Genomic DNA, 12,604 nt, shown 5'->3' with positions numbered 1-12,604 from the left:
CCATTTCATGGAATAATGATTATTTGTGTATTCTATCTGAGCCCCATATGTTAATATAATCTTGCCACTGTTCAGTTTATGTGATCTTTATCACACATACTTTTCCTTTTCTGTTAATCTTGCATCCCTTCCAGTGCAATCGTTGTCTTTTCTGCAACATGGTGGCTGGAACAGTTGAAAGTATTGATGCTCTGGCTTGACTGGTGTGCGATATAGTTCTAGCATGCACCCACACCCCAGCTCCTGGAGTCCATGCTATTGGAGGAAAGTGCGCAATATAACTTTTAAACCATTTAACCACTGTTGACTTGCCCTACTGCATCTGCAGACATACAATCCAGAATCGCTTTTCTCTGCTACACCTCTGAATATCCTGCTACTTTGTTTCATTCATTTTGGTTTAGGATACAGCATGGAAATAGGCCCTTCAGCCCATCGAGTCCACGCCGACCAGTGATCCCCGTTACACTAGTCCAGGGGTTCCCAACCTTTCTCGTCCCGTTTACCCCTGGCAACTTTTCCAAAGTAAATTTACCCCCACCCTGTTTTGTTCAGTAATTTGAGTTTACACTTCTACCATAATACAGCAACCGACAAAGGGAACATTTCAAAATACTGTTTTTAACATTATTATTTTAAGTTCAAATGACAATAATGGTAGGCGATATTTACCCCCTGGGGGTTAATTTACCTCAGGTTGGGAACCCTTGCACTAATACACATTAGGGACAATTTACAGGAACCAATTAACCTACAAACCTGCACGTCTTTGGAGTGTGGGAGGAAACCGGAGCACCCAGAGAAAACAAGCACAGTCACAGGAAGAACGTACAGACAGCACCCATAGTCAGGATGGAACCCGGGTCTCTGGCGCTGTGAGGCAACAACTCTACCACTGCCCATTTGTTCTATGTTCCTTTTGTTCTGCTTCCCCAATTGAATCACTGTACACTTCTCTATTTTCTATTTCACAATTTTTCTGCCTGACTGACCAGAACATCTATATCTCCCTGTAGTGTAATACTTTCTTCCTCATTGTACACCATGCAGCCAGTTTTTGTTGGCAATCTTCTTTACTGTCCTGGGCCTCCTCCATTGTCAGAGTGAGGCCCAGCGCAAATTGGAAGAACAGCACCTCATATTTCGCTTGGGTAGTTTACACCCCAGCAGTATGAACATTGACTTATTTAACTTCAGATGGTCCCTGCTTTCCCTCTCTATCCCCTCCCCTTCCCAGTTCTCCCACTAGTCTTCCTGTCTCCGACTACATTCTATCTTTGTCCCGCCCCCGTCCTCTGACATCAGTCTGAAGAAGGGCCTCGACCCGAAACGTCGCCCATTCCTTCTCTCCTGAGATGCTGCCTGACCCGCTGAGTTACTCCAGCATTTTGTGTCTACCTTTATTGTTCTCCTTACAATTGACGCTAAGCTATTAGCACACATCACAAGTAACGAGGCTGAAGGTACTGAGCATGGTGGGACAACTAGTGGCAATCCTGCGGACAAACAGGCTGCCATTGACCATTGCCCTTTATTAAAGACTGAAAATGCTATCATTGCCCAATAGTCAGTCAGCAAGCTGAGGAAGTTGCTGATGAGTGTTCCAGCATTTTTGGTCTTAGTGTATTTCATTATTGTCACGTGTACCGAGATATAGTGGGAAGCTTTTGTTTGCCTGCCATCCAGTCAAAGTAAAGACTACATGTAAATACAATCAAGACGTGCAAAAAGTTAAAGATCAGGGATCATGGATTAAGGATACAACATTTAGTGCAAAGATATAACATTAAAGTCCCAAGGCTTCCAAAGAGGTAGCTGGGAGGTCAGGACCACATTCCAGCTGAGAATACGACCTTTCAGTTGCCTGATAACAGCTGGAAAATAATCTTCCTGAATCTGGAGGTGCGCGTTTTCAAACTTCTATACCTCTTGCGTGATGGGAGAAGAGGGAGTGACTGGGATGAGACTGGTTCTTGATTATGCTAGTGGCCTTGCTGAAGCAGCAGCATTATTTCAGATTTCCAGCATTCAGACTTTTTTTGTCTTTTTCAATTTGCCAACTTGGCTAATTTGGATTAATTTGCCACTCTTGGAGTGTTATGTGCAGTTTTGATCACCACACTCTAGAAAGAATGTGGTTGCATTGTGAGTGCAGAGGAGGTTCACCAGGATGATGCACCACGATGGTGCCTGGATTGCAGCATTTCAGTTATCAGGAGATTAGATGGACTCGGAGTTTCTCCGGAGAGGAGAAGGCTGAGGGGTGACCTGATAAAGGTTTACAAACTTATCGACATGCATCTGAAGAAGGGTCTCGACCCGAAACGTCACCCATCCACGTTCTCCAGAGATGCTGCTTGACCTGCTTAGTTGCCCACGCTGACCAACATGTCCCCTCTACACTAGAGCCACCTGCCTGCTTTTAGCCCGTATCCCTCTGAATGTACCCTGTCCATGTACCTGTCTATATGTTTCTTGAACATCACGATCGTACCCGCGTCCGCTACCAGTTCCCTGGTTGCCACACACCTTGGGTTGGAGAGGATGTGGGAGGAGGCTGCCACTACGGTGAAGAGCAAAAATGGTGAAGGCAGAGGTCCTCTGAACTGGGAATGTGGAAGAAAGTTCTCACTCTCAGTAACAAATGACTGGTGAGGAAGAGGACTGCTGAGAGTTGGCAGTCATTGCCTGATGGTGCCGGGTTTCTCTTGCTCCACCATGAACTCTGCTAAAGCTGCCCTTGACTTCTCCCTGAGCTTCAAGAAATTACCTCAGTTACACTATTTAAAGTAAATTTAAACTTGCTTCAGAAGTTTAGATTGGGTACCTAACGATCTGTGACCAGATTTCTGTTCCTCAAATGGCCCTCAACAACTGCTTCTCAGAAATGATCATGATTAAACGTTCCTCCAGATGTTGGGTATTATAGAGTCCACACAGCCCACCACTACCTTGCCGACTGAATTACAATAGACAATAGGTGCAGGAGTAGGCCATTCAGCCCTTCGAGCCAGCACCGCCATTCAATGCGATCATGGCTGATCACTCTCAATCAGTACCCCTTTCCTGCCTTCTCCCCATACCCCCTCACTCCGCTAACCTTAAGAGCTCTATCCAGCTCTCTCTTGAAAGCATCCAACAAACTGGCCTCCACTGCCTTCTGAGGCAGAGAATTCCACACCTTCACCACTCTCTGACTGAAAAAGTTCTTCCTCATCTCCGTTCTAAATGGCCTACCCCTTATTCTTAAACTGTGGCCCCTTGTTCTGGACTCCCCCAACATTGGGAACATGTTTCCTGCCTCTAACGTGTCCAATCCCCTAATTATCTTATATGTTTCAATAAGATCCCCCCTCATCCTTCTAAATTCCAGTGTGTACAAGCCTAATTGCTCCAGCCTTTCAACATACGACAGTCCCGCCATTCCGGGAATTAACCTAGTGAACCTACGCTGCACGCCCTCAATAGCAAGAATATCCTTGGGGGAGTCCAGAACAAGGGGCCACAGTTTAAGAATAAGGGGTAGGCCATTTAGAACTGAGATGAGGAAAACCCTTTTCAGTCAGAGAGTTGTGAATCTGTGGAATTCTCTGCCTCAGAAGGCAGTGGAGGCCAATTCTCTGAATGCATTCAAGAGAGAGCTAGATAGAGCTCTTAAGGATAGCGGAGTCCGAGGGTATGGGGAGAAGGCAGGAACGGGGTACTGATTGAGAATGATCAGCCATGATCACATTGAATGGTGGTGCTGGCTCGATGGGCCGAATGGCCTCCTCCTGCACCTATTGTCTATTATCTATAGCTGAGTACAATTCTGCTTTAAAACTCGTTCCTCTTACCCTGAAACGATGCCCCTTTGTTTTTGATTGTGAAAGATTCATGGAGTCATCGACTCGGACAGCGTGGGAACAGGCCCTTCAGCCCAACTTGTCCATGCCGACCAACAAGCCCCATCTACCCTAGTCCTACCTGCCTGCATTTGGCCCTTATTTGTGTAAAATAAAAAGTTGCCCCTTGGGTTCCTATTAAACCCTCCCCCCTCACCGTAACGAGAGATTCTGGCTATCTCCTCGAGCTATGCCTCTTATAATTGATACACCCTCTATCAAGTCCGTTCTCAGCCTCTTTCACTCCAGTGAAAATAAGCCCAGCATATCCAGTCACTCCTAATAAAAGAGTTCCAATCCAGGCAGCATCCTGATGAAGATCTACACAAAGTACTGGAGTAACTCAGCAGGTCAAGCAGCATCTCTGGAGAAAAAGGATGGGTGATATTTTGGGTTGGAAACCTTCTTCAGAAGGGTCTGAATAAGGGTTCCGTCCTGAAACATCACCCATCCTTTTTTCCCAGAGATGCTGCCTAGCCCGCTGAGTGACTCCATCACTTTGACAACTTCAGTATAAACCAGCATCCGCAGTTCCTTCTTAAACATTCTGGTGAATCTCCCCTGCATACCCTCGGGAACAATCGCATCCTACCAGTAGCATTGTGACCAGAGCTGCACACAATACTCCAAACATGGTCTAACCATTTTGTAAAGTCACTATATGATGCAAGAACTACAGTTGTTGATTTAAATCGAAAGTAGACACAAAATGCTGGAGTAACTCAGCGGGACGGCAGTATCCCTGGAGAGAAGGAATGGGTGACGTTTCGGGTCGAGGCCCTTCTTCAGACTGATATTCTCTGCCTGATTATTACCACCTTCACCACTCCTTCCACCTGACTTGCCACTTCTGGGCAACTCTGACCATGACCATGAAGGTCTCTATTCATCAACAGTTCTTAGGGCCCTTCGCAGCGTGTTCGCCCGCCCCGAATCTTGGGGCTTGGGTCGGCCCACCGTGGACCTTTCACCGTCCGGCGCGGCCTGAAATAGGCCATGGACCTTTCACCGTCCAGCGGGGGCTTCAATGTCGGGAGCCCCGACCGCCCCGACGTGGCAACTCCAACAGCCTGACCGTGGGAGAAGACGGCAGGGAAGAGAAAAAGACATTCTGGCCTTCCATCACAGTGAGAAGGGACTGGAGGAGACTCACTGTGATGGATGTTTCTTTTTGTTTGGTGTTAGTTGTGATTGTATGTGTTATTGCATTTTTATTGATTATTCTTATTGGTCTTATTGTTTAACTGCGGGTAATGTTTCATTTCACTACACATTTATGTGTATGTGACAAATAAACGACTATTGACTATTGATATTACTGTATATGTCCTACCAATATGAATCTACACTAGATTCATCTACCAATGCTCTGTCCAACGTTCCATCTGTTCTCTATTATGTGGAACCTCAGATATTATAGAATGATACAGTGTGGAAACAGGCCCTTCTGCCACAACTTGCCGTCACCGGCCAACAATGACCCAGCCACACTAGTCCCACTTGCCTGCGCTTGGTCCATATCCCTCCAAACCTGTCCTATCTATGTACCTGTCATTGTTCACAAAGTGTCCTCCCTCGACATATGTGTTTCATTTCCTCAGATAAGGTTGAATTCAGCTCTATCTCAAGTGGAGTTATCTGACAATATGTTAACTTTTGAAGGTATCACAAAATGCTGGAGTAACTCAGCAGGTCAGGCAGCTTCTCAGGAGAGAAGGAATGGGTGACGTTTCGGCTTGAGACCCTTCTTCAGACTGAAAATCTTTTAACTTTTGAAAATCATTTTCCTTGTCGTTTATTTCCTTTATATACTTCTAATTTCCTATTTTTGCTATCAAACTTTATTCTTAATTCACTCTTATTTCTTTCGTGGAAATGGTTGCTTTTCCTGTACTTTAATGAAGGCTAAAAAGCTATTGTCCTGTCATTGACTGAGGTCCCTGTTGCCATTCTCGTGCTATTATCAGCTTGCACTTCCATTAATTTGCAATAACAATTTTTTTTTTAGTTGAGTGAGCGAAATAATTGGTGAGCATACATCTTGATTTAATTATATAGGTTGGTTGCTCGACAAATTATTACTTTTTCCAACATTAAACTCTCCTAGACTATGGGAGAGTCTAGGACCACAGCCTCGGAATAAAAGGACGTATCTTTAGAAAGGAGATGAGGAGGAATTTCTTTAGTCAGAGGGTGGTGAATCTGTGGAATTCATTCCCACAGACGGCTGTGGAGGCCAAGCCAATGGATATTTTTAAGGCGGAAATTGACTGATTCTGTTATGGGGCAAAGGCAGGAGAATGGGATTGAGAGGGAAAGATAGATCAGCCACGATTGACGGAATAGACTTGATGGGCCGAATAGCCTAGTTTTGCTTCCAAAAATTATCAATATTTCTACTCTATGGCCATATTTATCTTTGGGGGAATTTTCTAAAGCTGCCACAGCATTGTTTTAGTATAGAAAGCAGGCTAAAAAAGGACAAGGCACGTGATTAAAGAATGACCATGTTTAACTCTGTTTCACCCTGGTTGTGATTCCAGTATATATCAGGTACAATATTGCTCTTCTCTTTCCTTTCCAGTCTCCGCTTGGATTTTGTGCAGCAGGCAGACCAACAACACTAGGGAGGCGAATAGGTAAGCCTGGAATAAGGTGACGTGACTCAGATTCCTCCATGAGTAGTTGTTATTCTCTTGTAATCTTTCTAAACTGGTTAGCTGTTGTGAGCCTCAACCCTGAATACAAAGTTTATTTCAATCGTTTAGTTCTCCTTTAAATCAGTTGGCACAGTAGCATAACGTTGAGGGCATATTTTGTCTGATAATGGCATTTTAACCATCTAAAGTGCATTTGTCTTTATAGAGTTAATAAGAGTGAATGTGCATTTAATTTTTCTTTATACTGAATTTCCAGTGTTAACTGTGATAGCTGTCTTAGTTGAAAGATAAATTAATTCTGTTCTCAGTATCCAGACTAATTACTCACCAAACCCCTCCAATAAGGTTGTGGGAAAAAAAACTGCTCATGATTCAGATACGCAGTGACACGAATGTGGTGTCTGTATGGAGTTTGCACGTTCTGCCCGTGACCCCATGAGTTTTCTCACGTACTGGGTGCTTTGGTTACCTCCCACATTCCAAAGACGTACAAGTTTGTAGGTTAATTGGCCTCTGTAAATTGTCCTTAGTAAGTAGGATGATCGCTGGTCGGTGTGGACTCAGTGAGCCGCAGGATCTGTTTCCACACTGTATCTCTAAATTAAACTAGACATACCATATAGCTACTTCTGGTAATTTCACCAATAGCCATCTACCCAAGCAAAGTTGTATAGATTCTAAGGGAGCTTGTATTATATAAATACTCACTGAGGACTGAGGCAATGTAAGAAAATAACTGCAGATGCTGGTACAAATCGAAGGTATTTATTCACAAAATGCTGGAGTAACTCAGCAGGTCAGGCAGCATCTCAGGAGAGAAGGAATGGGTGACGTTTCGGGTCGAGCCCCTACTTCTGAAGAAGGGTCTCGACCCGAAACGTCACCCATTCCTTCTCTCCTGAGATGCTGCCTGACCTGCTGAGTTACTCCAGCATTTTGTGAATAAATACCGAGGACTGAGGCAAGATAAATATGTTTAATGTAGCAGTCTAAAAAAGCAGAATTGTACGTTTTTACCATCAATGGTCACCTTGATTTCAAATTCACGATGGATCAGGCAATGCCCATTACTTTTTTGCAGCCTCTTTCATTCATGAGCATTAATGAGCCCCAACACTGGCTGTGATGCAGCCAACCAGTCTGCTCTCTACCCTACACCTGCAGACGTTGGACAGAGTATTCGGTCACATGCCGAATTTCCTCACACCTCTGAGGCGATTACAAAGAAAGTTCACCAATGACTCCACTTCCCGGATGTGCCCGGGCACAGGACACGTCGTGTGATCACCTTGATTTCAAATTCTAGTCAATCGGGTGTGTACTGCCCAGGGACGTGAGGCTGTTGACTTGCTCCACTGCCGTGCTGCCAGTGAGGAGAGGTGTTCAGACCCGTGGCTTTCCCTGCCTCAAGTCAACAGTCAGCTCAGTGGGCTCGCTACCCATGACAGCAAAGTTGGTCTTGGCCTCCTAACCTGAATGAATTGGGGATTAAAGGTGTTTCACAAACTCGACAAACACACATACCACACTGAGCTGTCGTATTGGGAAAGATTTTAAATTATACAGCACTGAAAATTCTTTGAAGTTTCAGTCCCTGTCACTATGTGGAGATTGACATTGAAGATGGCTAGTCTGGTCTTGCATTAGAGTGGAGTTGCTACTTCTGAATGTACAATTATTAAGATTAATCATGCTATGCCTCCTTGAAATGCGTTGAGGATTGTCAAACTGAGCACACTACACTACTGAATCAGATTTCATATCCAGAGCAACCTGCTTCAATCTATTCAATCCAATTATACATTACCTGCTGTTCGTGTAATATGAATAAATTGAGTTTGTTCCTTTCATAGACTATTTTATATCCAGTGACATTCCACCATTAAGAGTGAATGAAAGCAGATGTTTCACAAAAATTAGTTTAGTTTAGAGATAGTAAATAGGCCCTTCGGCCCACCTAGTCCGCACGGACCAGCGATCCCCACATACTAACACCATCTTACGCACTAGGGACAGTTTACAGCGTAGGAAAGAACTGCAGGTGCTGGTTTAAATCAAAGGTAGACACAAAAAGTTGGAGTAACTCAGCGGGACAGGCAGCATCTCTGGAGAGAAGGAATGGGTGACATTTCAGGTCTGAAGAAGGGTCTCAACCCGAAATGTCACCCATTCCTTCCCTCCAGAGATGCTGCTTGTCTCGCTGAGTTACTCCAGCTTTTTGTGTCTACCGGCGACAATTCCCAATTTCACCAACGCCAATTAACCTACAAACAATAGACAATAGGTGCAGGAGGAGGCCATTCGGCTCTTCGAGCCAGCACCACCATTCAATGTGATCATGGCTGATCATTCGCAATCAGTACCCCGTTCCTGCCTTCTCCTCATACCCCCTGTACGTCTTCGGAGTGTGGGAGAAAACCGGAGCACCTATAGAAAACGGCACCCATAGTCTGAACATGGGTCTCGCACAGTCGGGCAGCAACCCCACCCCTGTGCTGCCCTCTGCCCTACGTAAGGTTGCTTGGCTTGCGTGCTTGATGGAAATTATGTTCAGCCCCTCCCTGAAACCCAACTCAAAACAGAAACAAAACTCCCTGCCATTCATTTCCCACCCCGTGTCCTTATTTAAGTTCTGAGTAATATGTTCAGTTTTCAAAAATGACACATTAAACGACATCACCTCTTTGGTTCTTAGGTGCGACAGGTACCCCGACACATCTTTTCCCACCGGTAAAGGCTCCAACCCAGATAAAAAAGAAAAATGCCAAGCACTGCTTTCTGTGTGGGAAGAAAACTGGATTGGCCACCAGCTATGAATGCCGGTAAGTGACATTTCCGTGACGGTTAAATGTTGAAGAGACGTGCCTTTCTGCTAAATCGGTGGATGCAGAATGCTTTTCTAAATTGGAATCTCAGCGATTGTACTGCTCCCGTCTTGAACAGTCAGGGTCAAGATTTCCCATTGTTAGCACATCGATCATATGGAAATAATTCAAAATACAAAAGAACACAGCAGGCCAGTGAAAACAAGACCAGATTTACATTTAAGACCTGTACCTTTGGAAATGATCTTACCCTTCCTCATTGCTCCTACACTTTCCCAGCACCTTTACAGTTTACAGATTAGAAGTTATGATTTTCCTTGGATCCAACCACATTTATTCCCTTAACAATAAAAAGTACAGTGGATGTTTAGGGAAAAAAACTGCAGATGCTGGTTTAAATCAAAGGTAGACACAAAATGCTGGAGTAACTAGGGGGTCAGGCAGCATCTCTGGAGAGAAGGAATACAGTGGATATTTATGTCGCTTTATTTTACTTAAAATTAATATTTGGTATCTTAGAAATATTGGGATTTTGCTTCATGCATTTCAAGCTTAGGGCTTTACAACCATTTGTTTCAATCTATTTAAGATGTTGGACTAAATCCTCTGGGGAGAGACAAAGTTCCCAGTGATAATTGTTTCATAAGTTATAGGAACAGAATTAGGCCATTCGGCCCAAGTCTGCTCCACCATTCAATCATGGCTGATCTATCTTTCCCCCTCAACCCCATTCTCCTGCCTTCTCCCCTGTTTATTGGTTATAATTTTAAATTGACGCAGAGGGGGTGCAAGTTTTTTTGGGTAGTTTGCCTTCTGAGGGTTGTGGTATAGGTTCTGTTTTCAGTGATTAGCTTTTGAATGTAGAGGGATTTATGTTATTGAATAGATCTTGAAATGTTTACAGTCAAATCACTGTTTTCCAAATATTTTTATAATTGTCTTTTGATGAAGTGAATGATAAGAGGAATATAGTCGATATATGCCAGGTACAATGTGGTCTTGCTCAGAGCAGCAAAGGGCAAAAATTGTTATATATCTAATCTAATGTCACGTTCAAAACGTCGTCCGTCTTAACTGCTTTTACTTTGTACATAGATAGGCGTTTTAACTAATTACACCTTAAACTGCACTAATTACAAGAACTAAGCAAGTAATGCCTTGTTAATATTTGGTTGCACATTTAATAAAAATCCCTTCTAAATTACCCTGGCCATTGTGTACGGTGGACATGCTTTTTACTTTGAGTACAAAAATTGAGATGCTATTTGAAGTTTGGGTGCAGTGTTAACAGTAAAAAAATGGTGGCACAGCGGTAGAGTTGCTGCCTTACAGCGCCAGAGACCCGGGTTCCATCCTGACTACGGGTGCTGTCTGTACGGAGTTTGCACGTTCTCCCCGTGACCATGTGGGTTTTCTCCGAGATCTTTGGTTTCCTCCCTCACTCCAAAGACGTACAGGTTTTTAGGTTAATTGCCTTGGTATAAATGTAAATTGCCCCATGTGTGTACGATTGTGTTAATGTGTGGAGATCGCTGGTCAGCGTGGTCGGCTGGTTGTATCTCCAAAACTATTGTCTGCATCACTTGTAGAATCTTCCTAATTGTTTGCAACCATTTGTTCAGAACTGCATTTTTCAGGAATATCATGCATTCAGCTTGAAAAAAGGTTATTCGTGTGCACTAAACTGTGTTCCTGAAACTAGGTGTGGAAACAATTTCTGTGCCACTCATCGCTATGCTGAGACTCACGAGTGCACCTATGACTACAAGACTGTGGGACGGAGATACTTGCAAGACACCAACCCTGTCGTTTGCGCACCAAAGCTTCCAAAGATCTGACTGGTGTAGAATTGTGTGCAGCTTGTCAAACTGCGGAAAGAACTACATATTTAACCGTTTTGCATAACTTTTGACGTTGGTCCGGAAAGACAAAGATTTGCCAATCAGAAGCACATAATGATGCTTGGTATTTATGTATTATGTAAACACTATTGTGGGTTTTTAGTTTGCATAATTCTTTTAGTAAATTGTCAGTGTGGGGGAAAAAAAAAAAATGAAATTTCCTGAAGATTTATGCTGTGAGTGTGGTTTCCAATGAATGCAGATGTTTTGTTAAATTTTGTATGGTGCAGACTATGCTTCACGAGCAAATCTTGCAAGAATGCACTTTATTAAAAAAAAAATCTGTCACTACTGTTTGACTGAAATAAACCCCAAGGGAGGACCCTTTTTTTTGGGAAAAAAAGATGGCATGTGCATTAGGTCTTTGTAATATAACATTTTAATCCGTGTCTATTTTAACATTGCAAGTTCTCGTTAAAAGTATATTTATTTCATGGTGAAAAAAAATCAGCAACACTGCTGCTTCTACAGAGGTTGACATCATTGATGGCTGGACTCAGTGACAACTGTACTTGGCTCCCAGACTAGTGGTTGTGCAATATCTCCATGGTTGTTCAAAGCAAAATCTTTCGAGTTTTATGCACTGTATCAAGATTATTGGCCACCTTACTGCAAACACGTTCTGAGTTAATCCGACGACTTCTGTCTTCACGACTGATCCTCAGTAATGATTCTCTGCCTAATTCTCTGCTTTGGTTACACATCTCACTTTTTTGGCAAAGTGAATCTTTTTTTTGTTGTAATCTCAGTTTTTTAAATACAAGACTCTACACACTTCTGGGTTTTTTTTTTTGCAAATAAAAGTTAGTGCTGTTAACAAGATTTGAATAAAAATGGAATAATTTGCACCTATAATTTTTCTAATGTGCGAACAGCATCTAGCCAATATTAAACTAATTTATATTAAAGCAATGGTATTTTGGCATTTGTACTGTCATGGTATTGTGTGCATTAATTGCTTGATCATCCGATTTAGAATTGAACACTGCAGAAGAGAGGCACTTCCTTGAGATGAACAGTCTTAACCTTTCCCCATGAAAGCCAGAACTGATAGCCCGGCTGCAGTACAAGACGTAGGCAGTTCATAGGTGATAGGACCAGCTTTAGGCCACTTGGCCCATCGTCTACTCCGCCATTCAATCATGGCTGATCTGTTTTTCCCTCTTAACCCCATTCCCCTGCCTTCTCCTCGTAACCCTCGACACCTGAACTAATCAGGAATCTATCTCTGCCTTAAAAATATCTATTGACTTGGCCTCCACAGCCGTCTGTGGCAATGACTTCCACAGATTCACCGCCCTCTGACTAAAGAAATTCCTCTTCTCCTTCCTAAA

The 12,604-nt window shown here is 43.4% G+C and overlaps 1 protein-coding gene across 3 annotated transcripts in view; it reads left to right on the top strand.

Moving 5' to 3' along the window:
- zfand4 (zinc finger, AN1-type domain 4) overlaps nucleotides 1-12,115 on the top strand; it is a 41,863-nt gene extending 29,748 nt beyond the window's left edge. For all 3 annotated transcript variants that reach the window (XM_078428410.1, XM_078428409.1, XM_078428411.1), the window contains 3 exons: nucleotides 6,469-6,523; nucleotides 9,240-9,366; nucleotides 11,072-12,115. In XM_078428410.1, the coding sequence (XP_078284536.1) occupies nucleotides 6,469-6,523; nucleotides 9,240-9,366; nucleotides 11,072-11,207 (318 nt within the window). In that variant the 3' untranslated portion in view covers nucleotides 11,208-12,115. The remainder of the gene's footprint in view (nucleotides 1-6,468; nucleotides 6,524-9,239; nucleotides 9,367-11,071) is intronic.
- Nucleotides 12,116-12,604: the final 489 nt, after the last annotated feature.

The sequence above is a fragment of the Rhinoraja longicauda genome, chromosome 35, assembly GCF_053455715.1.
Source record: "Rhinoraja longicauda isolate Sanriku21f chromosome 35, sRhiLon1.1, whole genome shotgun sequence".
In the NCBI taxonomy this organism is placed as follows: Eukaryota; Metazoa; Chordata; class Chondrichthyes; order Rajiformes; family Arhynchobatidae; genus Rhinoraja; species Rhinoraja longicauda.
The sequence above is the reverse complement of the archived record's forward strand: the minus strand, read 5'-3'. Positions and strand labels throughout refer to the sequence as shown.